This window comes from Pygoscelis adeliae, unplaced genomic scaffold (assembly GCF_000699105.1).
Source record: "Pygoscelis adeliae isolate BGI_AS28 unplaced genomic scaffold, ASM69910v1 Scaffold286, whole genome shotgun sequence".
NCBI lineage: Eukaryota > Metazoa > Chordata > Aves > Sphenisciformes > Spheniscidae > Pygoscelis > Pygoscelis adeliae.
In genome coordinates this window covers 4,117,999-4,136,973 of record NW_008825076.1, presented here as the reverse complement: position 1 = coordinate 4,136,973, position 18,975 = coordinate 4,117,999, and the positions used below count along the sequence as shown (strand labels likewise).

Genomic DNA, 18,975 nt, shown 5'->3' with positions numbered 1-18,975 from the left:
GCACCCAAAGCAAACCACGGACCCCCTCCGTCCTTCCTTCTAGTGCCCCAGTGGCTCCACAACAGCTCTGTTCATGATGCTGACAGCGACAACAAAAAGCACTGTACCACAAATTAAGTGGAACTTTTTTTTTTATTTCAAACATTTACAGAGATGGAAATAAATACAGGAAATAGAAGATAGAGAGGGTGCTTTTAAAAGAAATCAATCAAGTCTTCATCAGGCTTCAAACAGGAAAAATTGTATCCAATAGCTGCTTAAAACTGGCCACCATTTCAAAGATCAAGGATTAGGCTGAACAATAATGTAAATAACTAAAGATAAGCATTACAACAAACAAGGGTGACACAGCTGACATCAGTGAACACACAGCTGTAATAGACAAAATGGAACCACACTACAACAAGAAACTCTCATATATTTACAACATACCTATCATACAAAAACATTTGGAAATATTTAGGGAGTGATTTCTTCTCTGTCCAGCTGTAAGATACAAAAGAAACACTGGAGGGTTTGTTGGTTTTGTTCCCCTCCCCAATATCTACAGAATAGTTTTAACTTTTGGCAAAGTTTAAAAAAAACTTTGTATTGCAAGAATTTTTCATCCAACCTGAACTCTTCCATGTTTCCATCCTTGCTTATCATCATCACTGTCATCCACTGGGGCAGTTTGTCAGAAGACAAAGAGTCTGTAAAGTTCTTTACAGTCTTTTATCGATGGTCTGACCTGTAGGTTGGAAAAGTGTCTGTGCGATGAAGCTTCACTGGGCTAGAAGCATCTTCGCCGAGTCAGATGCAAAAAACAGAACAACATTCAGTAAGACATAGGCACCTTATTCAGCATTTTATAACGGACTATGTGAACTACAGATTACAGCCTTTTAATTAAACCTATCCCTGCTTAATCTGCTGCTCCACCTCAGAGACATCTCCACTCAGATTTTCTTTCCCAGTTCCTTCAGAACAGAGAGATGTACAAAGCAAATTAATTTTTTAGAAGTTCTGACTTTGCATTTTAAATGAAAAATGCACTTCAGCTCACAATATTAGCATCAGTTCTTTACTGTTCATTAGAAAAGGGGAAAAGAATCAATTCAGAAACCATAAATTCCAACTATGGCGGAAGAAAGTTTTTGCACACAAGGTTTCACATGCCTCTACCATTTCAGTGAGTGAAATGCTGCTTCATACATATGGAATTACACAACTTGGTATAACAATTATTTCATATTTCTTTTTTCAGTAGTAATTGAAGCATTTCAAGATTTTGGCAACCCAATCTAATTAGAGGTGCCTGGGCTACCTCAGTAGCCCTGACTGATGAATGAGACAAGGACTTCAGTGTCTTTCCTAATTACAATGCTGGCTGTGTGGCTGGCTTATTTTTCAAAGACTTTTACCCCATTCTCATGACGACAAACTCCTAGGATCCTATTTTTCCAGTTTAACAAGCAAGCTATTTTTCTAAATGTAAAACAAGTGGTTTGTACCCATATAGTCTATTTATCTTGTGTCAACTCAGTGCTGAATTATTGTTTTAATAAAGGACTCTATAGTAAGGCATAGTAAGCCCAATCCACTGATTGTGTCAGAGTGCTGCAAGCAGTCTTGTTCCCGTGTGCCACAGGCTGCCACCAGCAGGTCATCTTCCCATGCCCTAATTTACTGAACAAATTTGAACAGGCATGTAAGTGCTGCTTTTATTATTCATTCCTCTTCTGGAATATTTGCCGGCCTTAGCTGGGGCTTTTTATGTGCTGCCTGCCCCCTCTAGCGTTGAAAAAAGGAAAAAGGAAAAATACTAGCTTTTATGATTTTTGCTGAAAATCAGATGACCAGAATGGAATATGGCTATACAGGGCTGTCAGCACTTGCAATTTTTAGTCACACCTTGTGATATTTCATGTTTTGGAGCTGCTAGCCTCTACAGTTTCCCACTTTATCAATAGAAGTAAAATAAATATCTATCATTCATTATTTCTTGAGAAACTCCTAATATCTGAGGGGAGGAAAAAAGAAACAAACAAACAAACAAACAAACAAAAGACTGCAAAAGTTTTCCAAACCAGGATGTTTTAAAATATCTGTCTAGTGATTTCTGAACGCTTGATGTTGGTAAATGGTATCTCCATGTTAGTACCAGAAAGCCCTGCCAGCTCCTGAGGTTTTCTGCTAAACACAGGTCTACCTGTGGTTTTTTTGCAGCAGGCTGAGGCACCAAGAGCAGGGCTGCCCCTTGGAGCAGCACACGCCAGCCCTGACCTTCAGGGATGACAGAGAAACAGCCTGTATCCTGGTGACCAAGCTGAGCTTCGCTTCCTAACGCCCCCACAGCGAAGGGAAACTGCTTCAGTCCATCTTTATCATCCAGATGTTTAATCAAGCTCAGCCTTTGTTCCATATGTTGTGAAAATAAAGTTATGGCAGGTATTGTCTCCTTCCATTCAATACTCCAGGCTGCCCCCCTTCTATTAAGTGTTTAGTCTGTTTTCTGCTGGCTTCTCTGAGTAATGCCCTCATCCTGACTTCACAACTCATCAATACAAACACTAACTCAGCCAATCCACGTAGCTTAGAGTGGAAGACTGTGTTTTGAAATACAAATGGGCTTTAAAAAAAAAAAACAAACCTCTAAAAACACGCATGACTACAAGATGCTGACATTGGGCCAGCTCCTCAGAGGTACTAAGCACCTGCAGCTCCTACTCCAGAGGTGCCTCTGGGGAAACCGGCACAAACCAACAACAGTGCGTGGCAGGTGCTGCAGTTTTCACTTTATCTCAGGAGATTAAAGTTCAGTGTTGAAACACGCTCTGAAATATGCGGGCAGAGATGGCTCACTCCTGCGAAGCCCCTGCTAGCCGTCCATCCTGCAGGCGCAGTGGGCTCCTTTCCTTCTCCCCATCCGTGCGCTCAGTAACCACTAGATGTCCCTTGGTGACCACGGAGGGACAACTGGGTGCAGAGACCTCTCCGGGGAGCGATTCCTCCCTCTCTGCAGCCTGGGGAGGTTTCCAGGCAGGAGGGGACCGAGCTGTGCTGCCCCTTGGGCTGACAGCAAGGAGGAGATTTGGAGAAAGATGTCTGCCCATCTTCAGGCCACACTGCAATGCACAGTGGCAGCACTGCAGCTGTTCAAGCAACAGTCTTCTAGAACTACTTATCGTGGCTATTTCCTTTTACTTTCCCTAATTCAGCTGTTTTTGAGGATGTAGTTGTTTAGGTTGAACTTTAGCAAGTACACAAAACGAATAATGAAGACTGCATCATTCTTAGCACGAGGCAGCCACCCAAAGAAGAGAGGAGCCAAATGGTTGTAAGTCTGGCAAAAAAAAAATCAGGTGCCATTAAAAGAGTTTGGTAGCAGGAAGGATTGGGCAACCTTGATAACTGGCCATCCTGTAACAGTAATTTCTCCTTGTTTACCTAAAAATGCTCAGAAAACTTGTCAAATGAAGGATCCCTCTCCAATGGGAAGTAAGAAGAGCACCTCCTGATGACAAGCCCTCTGCCAAGTTGTCCATCTTAAGGTGGGATGTGTCCTGCTCTCCAGCAATCAGACAGCAGTGACAACTGGCTTAGACCAAACATCAGCCTTCAGTGAGATGGATGGATACGGAAATGATTCAACAATGTCGTGATCTGATTTGTGCATTGACTCTTTCCACCCCAGCCCCTTACCTTGCAGACCGTAGAGCTGGCCAGTGCTGTGCTGTCGCGTGATGTGCTGCCAGTAGGCACTGCGGGGCAAGGGCACCATGGTGCTGAGGGACACGGCTCGCTCGCTCATTTTCATCTGAAGCTGCAAAGCAGTAAACTGATGTGAAGGAGACAGTCATGTTTATTGCAAATCCTCCGAGAATAGCACGACCACTGGCTGCAAGGACTTCTAACGATATTGCAGCACAGCCTCTCCCTCCCTCCCTCTGCCCACCCTACATGAGCAGAGGCAACTAACCGAGGGGTTAGTCTCCACAGGCACACACCACTCGGGTTAGGAGGCCATGCTGCTGTTGCACACCAGAGCTCACCTTGGTGCTCCCCTGGTCCTGGGCTAGCACTGCTTCCCCTGAGGGGAGTTTTAACTCAAGCAGCTGAAACAGAAACCAGGGATCAGTGGAAGATACGAAAGTGCTGGTATGCTCCCCCTTTAGCAGCAAAGCCATCCGAGGGTCTTCCCAGCTACGCAAGCAACTTGCCAAAGCTAAATACAGCCTCAGCCCATCGAGAACCTGACTGGAGATGTTTCACATGGGTGAGGACAAGTTATTCTTGTTAGTTTTGAAGCATTTTCTATTCATCCCCCATCTCCTACAGCTGAAGAGTGTGCCAGCTGGATGGCACAGGAGTTCAACACAGGAGATAACTGCATCCTTCAGCTAAATTCCTTAAACAAACAGCACATCCAGGTATGCTGAGAGGAGAGCACGTGGGCTGCAGCGCATTGCTGGAAGCCCCATCTCACACTTCCCCTTACATAATCACAGACCCTTGTTAGTTATACTATACTTAACACAAAAATATGAGAACTGACTACTTTAAGGCATTTTTTCCCATGAATTTAATAAGATGTATGTGCAGGCTGATAAAAATAATTGTATTTTATCATAAGCTTCACAGTACAGCTAAAGTTCTCCTCCCAAAGCTCAGGAAAACATCAGTTCAAACATACCGAGACTGTACTTGACTTTTCTAATTTATAAAAAAGATAGCTTTTTACAGAAAAGTAAGCTTTTAAATTTTAGTTTCACAAAACCTGAGGTAAAAGAACCTTTTACAAGATCATCAGTATATTTTGGAGCAAAACCAAACAGGCAAAGCAAGCACAGAAAAGAGGTGAGGACTGGCTGTATACAGAGAGACCCATTCCCAAGTTACTTAGAAGTGCCATCTACCTTCAACCTCCTCTCTGTACGGTGGACGCCGTGCCTGTGATGTGAAGGTAAAACAAAACAAAACCAAAACCCAGATCAACTCCTGCTCTTAGAACACCCACCTCCACGTCAGCTGGATGTGAATCACTGCACCGTGCAAGGTTCCACCTACATTGTACAGCGTACTCATTACAGCTCCTTCACTAAAGCCCAGACACCCTTTGCAGTGTCACCACACACATCTCAGCACCATGGAAACAAACAATGATGGATCTTTTACTGGGAATAAAAATCAGCAGAGCATTGTGAGGATGGCGTTTCCTGGCTGGAGATACTTTTTTTTGGTGGTTCCATTTATTGGTGAGTTGGACAGCAAGCTAAGGCAGTTTGAGCAACAGTTTGGCTGTTAGGAGGAGTGCAAAAAACCAATAGGCTATCCTGGGAGAAAAAAAGAGACACAGCTAGAGAAAGATTAGATAAAGACACAGAAAAGGGCCAGAAGGGGTGCCCCTCCTGAACTCAATCAGCAGGGGAAAAAATTAAAAAACCCACAGCTGGAGGTAAGAATTAGTATGTTATGTCCTGAATACACAGCGTTTCATCAAAACACTTTGGACTGCGAGCAAAGGCAGCTTTAATGATGATGGATTTCATTCTCACAATTAACCTACTGTATCTCTGTGGCAACAGAAAGAGTAGGAATAACTTGATAATGACCTGGCTCTATGCTGCAGAAGCACCCGGCACTGTACGCAGGTCGAAAACAGTCAGAATTGATATGCTGGAACACGCATGAGCAAAGGCTGCGAGCAGAGCACCAGGCAGGACATGCAGCTCCACACACCATTAATACAACAAATAATTTGTTAACTGGAGGGCACCTAATCTGTAGCCTTTCACCCTCTTCTGCCCAAGGAAGAAGGAGAATGCCGAAACCTGAAAGGAGATCAGGATCCCCAGAGCAGTTCAAATGCAGCTCCCTGCACACGTGGCAGGGATCAAGTTATGTTAAGTCACGCTTAAACCAAAGCAGCAGCAAAGATGTGAGCAGTGGTGAGGGACAAGGCAAAGCCACCCTGCAGCTCTGCTGGCTACGAGAGGTCCGCAGAGGAAGGAGATGGAGAAGCAGCACTCGCAGCCATCGGCAGCCAGTGCCGAGAGCAGCTGGGGAGCTGCTGTGCCACCTCTTGTCACCTGGATAAGAGATGTACAGAGCTGTTCCAAGGCAGTTTGCTGGGCCAAAGCACAGCTCTGGGTCAAACACAGGGTGCAGTTGGTTCCCAGAAGTCTTGGGGGCTCAGGGAGGAAAGATTAAGTATTTTCTTTCTTAGATCCCACCTTAACAATCAGCAAAACTTGCATTAGAGGCAAAACCACTGTCTGCTAAGAAAAAAAAAAAAACACCACCAAAAAAAATCCCACCAACACAAACCAACCAACCAAAAAGCAAACAAAAACCCCCACCCAAAAAAACCCACACACCAACATTCTCTCAAGCTAGCTGTGAACATGGCTCCAAAAGGAAAGAAAAGAAAGATGATTTAAGATTTGTTAGGTTTGGTTGGTTTCCCCAGGCTGGACAATGCAATTTTCAAAGATTTTGCAGAACAACTTGCACTAAGTAAACCTTCATCTTGGGATCCCCAATTGGAAAAGATTGCACTCACTGTCTTTTTGAGGGAATGTTCTTCCCAGTGAAGCAAATTCATGTAATCAATCAAAATCAATTAGAACAATAATTGCTTAAGAAACATTTGCTAAATTCATTACAGCAAAACTACAGAATGGTAAACTAATAAAAACAACTTCAGAAATTAGAGGGCACTAACATATTGCTGCCATTTTGACTACTATCCATTTTACACTAATACTCAATATTCTTCTCTTATTTCAAAAGTTAGTGAGCACCATTTCCACTCTTAATTATGAATCTCTGTGGAAATGGCCAGAGATAACAGCAGGTTCCAGCCTGGACAAATGCACTCGCACATCAGATGGATCTAGTGCAAAGTGCACACTTGAGCTGCTGAGATGGGAATAAGAGTCAGGGAAGGCTGCCGGTAAACTGGCTGATAATATCTTTCTATGAAGCACTGAGCTTTAACTGCCAAAACCGGGAAGTTCACTGTTATTACTTTAGTGAGATGTCAAGTTGTAATGTCTTTTTTTAAAGCAACCTGAAGTGAGAACAGGCATAAATGACAGCAGTCAAGTCACAGCACTACTCCCACCAGTTTTCATGGCAACCAAATACTCATGAAAACATAACTTGAATAGATATTTTCTTTCCATTGTCTGGCAATGCAAAAGTGAAAGGAAACAAGCAGTTGGATGAGATGAGTTACCAAATGACCAGAATGGCTTCATGCATCGCTAAGCAAAGCCAGCTCTTTCTTCCCTTTAAAAGATAAAAGGGAGAGGTCTTTGAATTCACTGAAAAGGAAAATAAACGAAACCCACTTGTGAAAGTGTCACAGACTCTGGTCAGCATATGCTCATACCTCACCAGAAAGCAACAACACATTGCAAGAAAGTGTCAGGGTGAGGTTCCCAGCTGAGGAACCACTATCGCATCAATTTTCCACATGCAGTTCAGGAGCCAGAGCCAGTTATAGTCACAAACTGAACCAACATACTGTAATATAAAGAGAGCGACTGCTGGGGAGGTGACAGACACATTATAGCCCACATGCTCAACAGTACTTGGCAGCTTTATTTTGCTTTATCAGCATGGGACATTCCACTCCCTTTTTTTTTTTTTTGCACAGGCTCCAGGAGCCCTCAGGTAGCTTAATACCATCTTCACCTGAGTCTTGGATAATCACATCACTGACGTAGCAGTGGTCAGGATTACAGGAGCAAACAGAAGACATTCAGTGTAGACTTAATTTCTCACCATCAGTATCTCTGACTTTCTACTTTTATTACCCTTTCTGTAAATAATAGCTCAAGCTTCACTAATACGAAAATTCACACAGGGTAAATAATTCTTGGAGACAGAAACAATATAAACAGCCGAGCGTGAAGTGCAAGCATCTAAAATGAACTCCTCATTGAAGCGTTCAAAAGCAGAAAAAAAATACAGGGGAAATCAATCGATCTGAACAAAGATGTACCTTGCAAATATTTTGTAATCAGCAAAATAAGACACCTGAGTTCGACACTGATATAATGATCCTCTGCCTAAACTTCTAAATCTGACTATCCTTGAACCCCAGAGAAGCCACCAAGTCTCACTGACTATTTCGGAACCAGACAACGTTTCTGTGACAGACTTGGGAAACTCGTATTCAGGGGCGTATGGACTCATCTGAAACAATTATTTTCCACTACTAAATTACAAGACTTTCAGTTCACCAGGAATATGTTCGTGTCCCCCACTTAGCACTCTAGGGTCTATAAAATTAGATTTAGGAGTTGTGGTTGGACACAGTGTTCATGAAAAAGCTTTTAGAGGTTGTGCAGCTGCTCTCTATTGAGATCTATAGCAACTGTACATCTGTTGAGTCTATTGGCACTTCTAAGATGGAAATTTTACAGCACAGCATCAGACATCATCTATTAAAGATGCTATTACATAAATGTAAAACCACCAAATATGAAATGGCCTGTAAGCCTATTCACTATTCTTACTGAACTTATCTCTGTTTTTTGAAAATGAAGTTGTGCTCTCAACAAGTTACTCAATCGCTTCTGATCCTGGTGGGCTACAAAGGTTAGCTGGTTATGCTGACTTACCCTAGGTTAATTTTAATCTGCTTAGTTTAGTTACTGTTGAGTACTGGTATCATCTACCCATCTGTCTCAACTTAGATAATTTTGGATATTTTTGGACAAAAACTCCCTTCACTAACTAGAACTATAAAGTTTTTTGTTTTAAACAAAAGTCAAGAAACAGCAAAGATGGTGTTAGATGATACTTTACTGGGAAAGGGAAAAATACCAGTGCAGCTGGCTGCAGTTCACCTGCTAGTTCTAACACTTGTGAAGGAAAGCAAGCAAAGTGTCAAGCTCTTCCTAGTGAACCTGGAAGTGCTGGGAAAAGCATGTGGTCTAAATGGACACAGGGCAGAGGCTGCCACAAGAAAGGGTCCAAGTTAGCGCTTCACCCCTACAGACACCGCGCTCTCCCACGGGCGTTACAGAAGTGACCACATTGTAATGACACCAGCCAGAAGTTAACAGAGTAGCATCAGCTGAAACCTGGTATATCATGCTATATGTAGTGTGAAATAAATATATTTTTATATTAAAAAACCACTAACTAGTCTCCTTCCTGTTGAAAGTAAAGACATTGCAGGACCCACATCGCCTAGAAACAGACTTGAATTTTCCTCACCATCCCACTTCAGTTATCCCACCTGCCCTACAAACGACAGAATTACCCATTTGCCTGCGTGCTCGGCTTAAGCAATCAGTTATCCAGTCCAGAGGATTGGTCGGGACACTTGAAAGAGTTTCCTATTGCTCCTCCTCTCCTCATTTGTTCCTCCTCATTGGACTGTTATTAAGAAAAATAACTTTCCTGTCATGTATTTGGCTTCCATTCTGTCTCAAGTCCAAGAAAGTGGAAGAATAAAAGAAATAAAAGTACTTAAGACAATTTGTTCCCTTCCCCATTCCCTCAACATCCACTCTCATCTTTTCTTAAGTTTCCACAAGTAGTAATGGCATTTTCTGTTTCATCCCAGCTGGATCATCCAGTTAATACTGGGATAATTCATCGCTACAACTTATCCCTGAAACTAAGATGTTAGTAGAATTACTGAAAGGATTAGACATGGATGTGGATAACAGCAGCACGTTTACAATAAGAGAAAGATATAAAGTCTTACTGCAGGTAACATAAACCAATTACTACTGCCTGGAATAACAGCCAGGCTTTTCCACAGTTGTCCATTCTGGGCATTTTATACGTTCCAGACAGCCTGTTATCTTCAGGATACTAATTTTGCTGTCAGAGTCAACCTGTGAGTCTTGGGGTGTAAAGACCAACTGTGATATGGGATAACCAGAACATTCCTTTTCACTCTACTGGTTTCATGAAAAAAAAAAAATGAAGTTAATAAGATCCTGAAACACATTAGGTGCAAGTGCCATAAAACTGCCTTCCTCAGATGTAACGCTTTTGGGGATGCCACACTGTCTGTTCTCCATCTATATGCTAGTTTTGCATCTTACACTCCTATATTTCCTACCAGTCATGTGTGTCATAAAACAAGTTTTAGGCACAAAAAGCACTTGTGGAAAACAGACACCCACTGAGAGATCAGACAAACATCTAGTCCTCCCCCATAGTTTAATCTGAACCATATGACTCTTTCCAAGTCATCCTTGGAGTGCAGACATCAATTAGCAAATGGAAAACTGAGCATGAGCCACAACACTTTGCAAATAGATTGATGAGAAATGCTTCCAAGCAAACTCATGATGCTGATTAATCAAAGGAACCTAATGAGAATGTGCAGTGACAGGAGCTTATCATCTCTGTATTAATTCACACTTATTGATAGCTTTGTAAACACAAAAATCAAGGACTATAAGTTTCCCTGTTGTTTTGATTCTTGAAAAACAACCCCAGTTATATATACTGCCCTAAATATTAAAATCAAGCAGAATTTAATAAGAGCAATAATCAGACTGCTTACTATCTGTGAATCAAAACTTAAAATCACATTGAAGAAACATACTGTTCATTGGTGCCCAGTGCGAAATAACAAGCATAACAAGCAGCCGTACCATTGAATTTTTCACACTCTGCAACAAGCGCTCGTGTTGTTCTGCAATGGCCAAAGCAGCCGAGTGAACCTTCTGATAGATTGCTTCCCCATCTCTGGTCTGAAAGATGAATAGTCCTTCTCCTGTGTCACACATCCTGCCAAAGCAAGAACAGATAGCATCCAAGTGTGAGATTTAAGTTTACAGATCACCATGAAGAAGCAAAACTTTACCATGCTGCTCTAAAAGTGCTATCGCACAAGCAGTAAGAAAACAAAGGTTGTTGAAATATGGAAAGAAGTTATCTAAAAGTCTTTGTGCATGGGTCCTACCACGCCTGGTCCAATCTTACTATTTTAGCCCGTATTTGTATTGCTCTTGCCAAACAGGGACTCAGCTAAGTACCACTGATCTATCGTAAGTGCTTAAGCTCTAGAGAGTTCATGCGCAAGACCCAAATTTTTAATATTTAGACCCTATATAGAATCTGTGCCAGGTAGGATTAATTTGTCTTCCCCTTTCAGACTTTTAACACTGCCTGTAATGAGTTTTGCAGTTTTGTCTTCCACTTGAAACGATAAATACATATCCTCAGCATCCCAACTGCATTGTCTTATCATGGCTAATGCATGATCAGCTAAATAAAAATGTATCCTTCCTCCCCCAAGAGGACTAAATTCTGCAGTAATATGGAGGATGGACATTTAAATGCCTCTTCCCTTTCCAGATAAGTTAATTGTATGATCTGTTTCTCTTTTACTATTGTAATTCTTTAATGTGCTTATCTAAAATAATGCATCCATATCCCTTAGAAAGGATTTGATAGTTTAGTTCAATAAATAAGTGCTCCAACTTCAGCCACACAGACTTCAGCTCATTAAGACTGAGCTGCAGGAAGCAATACAGAAAAACATCTCTAAAAGAAGGAATTGCATTTAAATTTCTTATAAATCCATTTGTCAAAAAGATGGAAACCAGGAATATAATCAATGGAAAACAGGAGTCCCTTCTCCATTCTTTAGTTTGCTTCTGGGAAACAACTTGGCACACAGTGCTCTCAACTTCAAACTCCGCTTCTCCTGGTACAGAACCCATAACTCTGTGCCCAAAGGTCCACATTGTACAAATTCTGGAATGATGTTCGCCCCTCCTTCCCAGATCTGTCCATCCAATTCTCTGGCTCACGTAGTGCTTTATTTAAGAACAACCCTATACAGTAACATACAACGCCGTCAGCCTCCACCCTGCAGTCCCCTGGGATACCACAGCTCTCCCACCCTCATCCTCAGGCACTTTATTTGGCAACTGCTTCCATTCAAGCTGCAACATGGGGTTAAGAAGGGGTTTTATTTGTTTTTATTTGTTTCAGTATTACCTTTTTCTAATATTTTTTTAAGCAGAGGGTATAGACTACCCTCTGTCTGAAGATAAGCTCTGATGTCCTTCAGCAAACCTTCAGAAGTGGTCCAGAGCACCACCCAGCACCACCAATGAAAGCAACGCAATATAGCGAACACAAACCTACCTCCCTGCTTCAAACGTGAACCAAGATGGGTCCCGCCCGTAGCGTCGGAGGGCACTTAATGGCCAAGAGATGAGTTTTACTCTGGGATTCTGGATGTCCCAAAGACAGATATTCTCAAATGTTATCTGCAAGGTACATTCCCCATGCACATCTAAATTAGGGGATGGCATCAAATACACATTGAATCTCTCTGGGAGAAAAACAAAAGGTTAGTCTAAAATCCCTGCCCATTAAATGTACAAGTCATTAAAGGAATTTCCTATTTTCCACCTCTATTACAAGATCTTATTTCCACTTTGAACAAATAATTCAAAAACAAAGACTCAATTCCATCCAATAACTCAATAAACTCCATGTTTGGGGCAGTCAGAATGCTGCACTCAAAGGGCGTCAAACATTTGTGCGTGCATTCAGACACCAAAGAGAACTGCAGCATCATAATCCTGATATTTGCAAACAATTAATAAAATTGTGTGCATGAATAAATACATTGCAATTGCATTCGTGCATGTAATTAGTTAATTTGCATAAGAAAGTGAAGTAGCCATGAGCTGATGTTTTGCATGCAATTACTACTATTTATTATTCGCCTTACAATGCTGCCAAAGAGCCCCAGTCACAGACTGAAACGGTTGTACAGACATCATACAAGAAAACACACAACAAACAATAGTCCCCATCTCCAAGAGCAACTAACTTGTCTGAGAAAGAAAAATGCTATTCCAAAATAATTCTAGTTACCTTACTTATTATCTCTGGTAGCAATTAAAAAAAACAAAAGCCAAAAATTCCGCGCCCCCCTCCCCAAAAAAACCCCACAAACCACAAAACAGGAAGGAGGGCTTGGAAAAAACAATTTCGCACCAATTTATTTCTGATATTCATATGCATAGTCCAAAAGACTTTAAAATAATGCAATTGAAGATTTAAAATGTCAACATTTATGTACCTACCACTCTGCTCCCTTTCTACTCCAGATGCCAACAGGTCAGGCTCTCCAAGGCTAATGTCATTAATTCGTGTTCCAAGACACTCCATCTGCAGCACCTTGCACCACTCATCTGCCTCAAGTTCTGTATAAATGCCCAGAAAATCTGTGTGTAGGTATAATACATCCATAATTTCACAATTAATACTCTCATGTTTTCTAATGTGCGTTGCCATTTTACCCACCTGACTCACAAGCAAAGGTTTTCGATGTGTCATCATTAAAATAAATCCCAACAGCATGCTTCTTTGTGCTTTTTGGCATTCGTAATATATTCTTCACATTATTGAGCTCTGTGACCTGAAAAAGCACAATTTGGAGTTTTAATTAGGAGCTTGGAAAGATATATATCCATTATTGACTGGAGAAGGAGAGAAAAGAATTACATCATGTTGCAAAGGACAGAGAAAAGGAGAGAGAGCATGAACATGCCTACGATTGCTCTTAAAGAAACGCAGCCTTGACATGAATCACCTTAGACAATCAACTTGAACACCCTGGATGATGAAGCAGCCACATCCTCCAGTTCTCTCTTGTCTATACGTGAGCTTCAGTGCAACACCATCTGAACAGGATTTTAGCCAAGAGGCAGGTAGAATCAAAGCTCACTCCAGTTTGAGAAATATTTACGCGGAGGACATGAGAAAGACCAACCTGATGTAGCAGAAGCAGAGAGGTGAAGATAAAAATCTAAAGGATTCACCCATTTGGAGGAGCAAGTCCAGTTCCAGTACAGCTTTCATCGTGGAGGACAAAACTGTAAGAATGGTGAAAAGCTGCTCTCTAAATTATTTTTCGATGGAAAGTTGAGGATTTGTTAGAATGGTCCACTTAAAAAAAAAAAAAAAAAAATCACTTTTGTAGTTATTAGAAAGCTTTTTAGCTTTAAAGATTCACAGGCTTGTAAACACAGATTTCTGTTGCTTGGTTGCCAAAAACTGGTTGGAAAAATAGCTTTCACAGCAAAAAAATAAACATGTATCCGTTACCTCGTACAGATACATACTACAGTTGCTTCATATTTCTAACATCCACTTTTCACCTCACAGCCATAAGTAACGCTCCTAAATTTGACTGAGGAGTAATTCTTCATTATTTAAATTCCTTTTAATATAAAGGTTAAGACCCAGACAGGGAATCAGGAAGTTACATTTAAATATTCATTATCAGAAAACATTTCACTGATTCTTTTACATGGTAGGGGTTGAAGAGAGAGAGAAAGAGGGGGAATTTAACAGAAATGTTCCCAAGGCTGTACAACCTAACAACTTCACTACTTTGGTCTCATCAGTCCTGTGGAATAGTCTCATATCAAACTGTGTCGACTCTAAACAAAGAAATGCAGCAATTGTCTTATAGATAAGATTCAGAAAGTATAAAGAGTTACCAGTGTTGTAGGGTCTAGCAACAGAAACCGCTCCTCTAGAGCATCGTGGGTTCACAGCACACCCACTGCATCTCTCTGACCCTTCATCCTAAGTCACTTTCTTCTTGGAGTCAATTTATCGCCCGTTCCCTTCCAGCAGGGGAGAACAGACAACCAAAATCACATTTTCAAGCAAGACCCCTGCAAAGGTAATCTTACTGTGAATGGAAGGAACGAAGAGCAGTTGGTGGGCAATGTCTCCCCAAAATAAAAATAAGCAACACATCCAATGTCCAGAAACTCACTCTAGGGGCAGTAGCAGAAGGAAATAATGGAAGGAACATCCCATGGGTAACACACCAAACCTTCTGCATAGCTGCCAAATTTAGAACTCAGGTTTTTATAGCCTCCAGGTTCAAGATTTTGAGAAGTGTCAAAACTGAAACTTCCTAACTGTGCTTAATTTTGCATGAGCATTTTTTACTCTTCCAGGAAATCCTGTGATGGAAGCACATCCCCCAGTGCTAACAAGACACCGACAAAGTCATTGTTAAATATGACAAATCTGTCAAAACCTATTCCCATCGTGCTCAGCACATGACAGGTCAAGCACAAATTGCCAGCTGCCAAGTTCAACTCTCAAATATTTTTCTCATATGCCAAGAAAGGATTCAAATGCAAGAGGAAAAAAAGAGCTAGACTTTTTCATTCAGGACAGCAACCACCCTGACATTTATACTGAGCACATTTACATTTTCTGCAAGTGAACGTGCTAATGAAGTTTTGTACCTACGAGTACAAAAGTTAGCAGAAGCAGAATGTAGCCATACGTTTTGGTAGTGAATCATTTAGCTATCTAGGATTTGTCCTAATGGAAAACTTATTTCTTAAAATCAGGCATGTCACACTCCTACTGCTGGATATCCCAGTAATTGTCTCTAGCGTGATGAATCTCGAGGATGCTGTGCCAGGGCTCAGCGAGATCATGAAAGGTTTATACTAGTCAGGGAACTAGTACACTAGCACACTGCCTCTCCATGCTGGCTCAGGAGCCAAAACCCTTTCAGCAGTTCGGAGGCTCAGAAGTACCAAATGGTCAGCTGCTGCCCATGTTCCCCGTCAGCCCCTGGTGATGGCTAGCGCGTGCTGCCTCAGCCCCTAGCAGGGAGACACCCTGCATCCTAGTAAGGGAGGCAAAGGACACTTGACCATGTGGGAGGCTGCTAGCTACTGTGTTGTGCCTTTCGCCGGAACGGAGGGAAGACACAGTCACTCAATATGAGTGATCAGCATACTTCGTTTATTGGAATGCAAACATCAGACTTTATAGGGTTACTTCTTACATATTTATTATTATAGGCTGGGTTAGTATAATTAGTTCCAAGAAAAGGCGGGATATTCTAATTACTTCTAAGAATCTATTATCATAGGGTTCCTCCTCCTGGCGCATGCGTATTGCCATCTGGTGGTCGTCTATTGGGGTCTTTTGGAGGAAGATTCACAGTCTTCCTCACCGGGTACCTTCACCTTTGGCCCAGAATGTTGAGTTGGCAGAGCTTCAGACTGCGAGGTCGGTTTCAACCAGATGGTCTAACAATAGGGGTACAGTGTCTTTGCCAAACATTCCACTATACTTGCAACAGTATCTATACTATCAGAGTATTAGCTACAATAGTCTTGTCCTTCATTGGCTATTACACCAGCTGTGTGCGATAATTATTAAGTTCCCGCTGACTTAACATTTCGATGTTTACATGTCCCTGGTCAGCTAGCCAGGTTCCCACACTACTGCACAGGGCTGGGAAAGAAAAAACAACCAACCAACCCAAACAGTACCGCTGATGACCCTGTGCTCAGACTGAGTCATGCACCTCCAGGCCAGATGGGAGCAGATGTCCATCACACTGCTGGGAACGTGAGAAGGACAAGATTAAAATACTTGCTTTGTCTGCCTACACTAAAGGAGAGACATTTCTGATCGCTGTTTCTTTTACTATGACTCCAACCTTGTACATCTTACCTTCACCACTCCCAGCATCCCTGAGACCACACTTTACCCCCCAAGTTGTCATGTTTTATTCTCATTAGGGCTGCAAGCTGCAACTACTGCCCAGTTTCCCTGCATGAGCTCCTGCAGTCTCTGCAGCCCTGGCACAGAGTATCCATCACCCATTTCCTCTCATTTCTGTACTACTAGAGACATCCTGTACTTTCCAGCCTCCGTACTCCAATCTCCAGCTCACCCCTACCCACCCAAAGGCTTCCAGCCTCGCACACTATTGTTTATTTGTCATATCCACATTGCAGCTCTAGCACTGCATCATCTCTGAACCCAGCCACGGGGCCTGAGATTTGCTCCTGCCAATATCTCAGATACCTGCGGTCTCCCTCCAGTCTAAGGCTTCACACCAGAAGCAGTTGGTCATTCCAACAAGATCTACCCAGCACACAGAGTAGGACAGAAGCCACGGACGTGCCCTGCAACCAAGAATTTTCTTTCTTTAGGTCTCCCAGTCAAGAAAAGTTTCATCAAAAGTTACACAGCAGCTCCTCCTCCATCCTATGGCCCAGCACGGCAATCTCACTTCTCCTCCTGCCGAGTGAGGACTGCCACTTTATGCTACAGTCACTTCAGTGGACCGTTAGAGAGTTGTGCAAAACTCAAGGTGTCCAGAAGTATAATGGCTGGGTGACTTGACCTTATGACAGCATGACTCGCAACTCCTGCATTCCCCTTTAGAAACAACAAAATACGAAAAAAGCATGAATATAATGGCATCATTGTTTTGGAGCTAAGAATAGCAGTATTTTTTTCCTTCTTATCATAAATTCCTCTCAAAAGCCCGTTAGTTACTGCAGTAAAGCACTTCTTTGTAATCTAAAATGCAGAATAATATATTCCAATAGAGATTTTACAAGAATCAGCTCATGCTTGAAATCCCAAAGTTCATCCTTCTGAACAGAAAAGTTTGTTTTCATTTGAATATGTCTTCTCCTACCTTTGCTTTTTATTACTGTACTCCCTCCACGCATACTGTGTTATGAAGAAGATAATGCAGATTATCTAAGACATTATTTTTTATCTGTTGCCTTTGCAGTATTCACAGTGATCTATTTTGCTTTTCTGGGGTATCAACCAGCAGTTAATTCATCGCTCTAAGCAAAAACTCTCCCTAAATCAACATAAATCTCCCATGAATCAACATTTGCCTTTGCAGTATTCACAGTGATCTATTTTGCTTTTCTGGGGTATCAACCAGCAGTTAATTCATCTCTCTAAGCAAAAACTCTCCCTAAGTCAACATAAGAGCAGAGGATGAAGACAGAGAGCACAGGAGTGTGCCACTGACCGGGGTGTTAGTGCAAGGGCAACTCAGACTGATGGGCTTTTCCCTGGGTCTGCAGGATGGGTGTACAGAGAAGGGAGGAAAGAAAAAGGGGTACAGAGATGGGGTGAACATGAACAACTTATATGAGGATGATTTTTTTTAATGTGTTTATAAAGCTCTATCCTAAGCCCCATCTTCATCACCTCCGAGTGCTATATGCTGGGAGAAGGGAGGAGGGACACGACAGGGACCCAATAATATAAGTCCGCACACTGCAGCAGTGTGCAGTAAGTCAGGTGCTTCCAGGAATCACCTTATGCCCTGTGTGAATGCAGACTGCCTGCACTGCAAAGCACAGCAGCTATGTACCAAAAACACACTCCAAGAGCCCTGGCTCACAGCCTGGTCAAATAAAATTGCAGGTGATTTCACCCCTTGGGTGATATCTTGAAGAAATACTGAAATCAATAGTATTGTGTCATTAATTTCACTGATCATCAAATCCTTTGTAACTCATCTTTTAGCTCTGAACCGGGGAAAAAAAGGGTATTTATATTTGGAGAAATGCTAGCTGCAACATTTGGCAGCTCCTGGGTTATTTTGTGCTACACTGACTGCTTGAGAGCTCTTGTATAATGGCATTTCACAGAGCACGGTCTGAAAGTCTTCACATGCATCTGAAGATTTCCTGATGGCATTTGCTTCTGTTGAGCTGCACAAGCTAACACCAAAGCATCTCCCTTTGAAGTGTGACAGACAGGTAGCCCCCAATTCTGACCTCTGACCCAGGTCCAAGTGTCTACAGTAATATGCACACACTCTAGTCTTCCCAGCTGGTTTCAGACTAAGTTTTTCTTCAGTAGGAGACCTAGCAGACACAGGGAGAATAACAGATGGACAAAATCTGGCACTCTGGGACTCTGTGAAGTCAGTGGCATGCAGAAGAGTCACTTGAATTCAGTCTTTCAGCTCATGCATGCCTTCTGTCCTGGATACAACCTTGTGGCACCTGATTTTTGTCTGGCAAAAACATACTCAATAGGCAGCTGACCTCTCTTCCCTTTTCGGACTGAGCCACTGAAGTTGCCTTCACCTTTCAGAGGTTCAGAGGTACTCCAGTACGGTAATAGCCCCTTCTGGCAAGATCCAGCTTTAGCCAAGAAGCTATTCCG

The 18,975-nt window shown here is 42.1% G+C and overlaps 1 protein-coding gene across 5 annotated transcripts in view; it reads right to left on the bottom strand.

Moving 5' to 3' along the window:
* Nucleotides 1–243: 243 nt before the first annotated feature.
* DOK5 (docking protein 5) overlaps nt 244–18,975 on the bottom strand; it is a 46,226-nt gene continuing 27,494 nt past the window's right edge. For 2 of the 5 annotated variants that reach the window (XM_009326764.1, XM_009326760.1), the window contains exons 3-9: nt 13,294–13,408; nt 13,074–13,193; nt 12,121–12,310; nt 10,617–10,752; nt 4,035–4,097; nt 3,685–3,805; nt 244–782 (exon numbers count right to left, since the gene is read on the bottom strand). In XM_009326764.1, coding sequence (XP_009325039.1) covers nt 715–782; nt 3,685–3,805; nt 4,035–4,097; nt 10,617–10,752; nt 12,121–12,310; nt 13,074–13,193; nt 13,294–13,408 — 813 coding nt within the window. In that variant the 3' untranslated portion in view covers nt 244–714. The remainder of the gene's footprint in view (nt 783–3,684; nt 3,806–4,034; nt 4,098–10,616; nt 10,753–12,120; nt 12,311–13,073; nt 13,194–13,293; nt 13,409–18,975) is intronic. The other 3 variants (XM_009326763.1, XM_009326762.1, XM_009326765.1) reach the window with 3 other exon arrangements.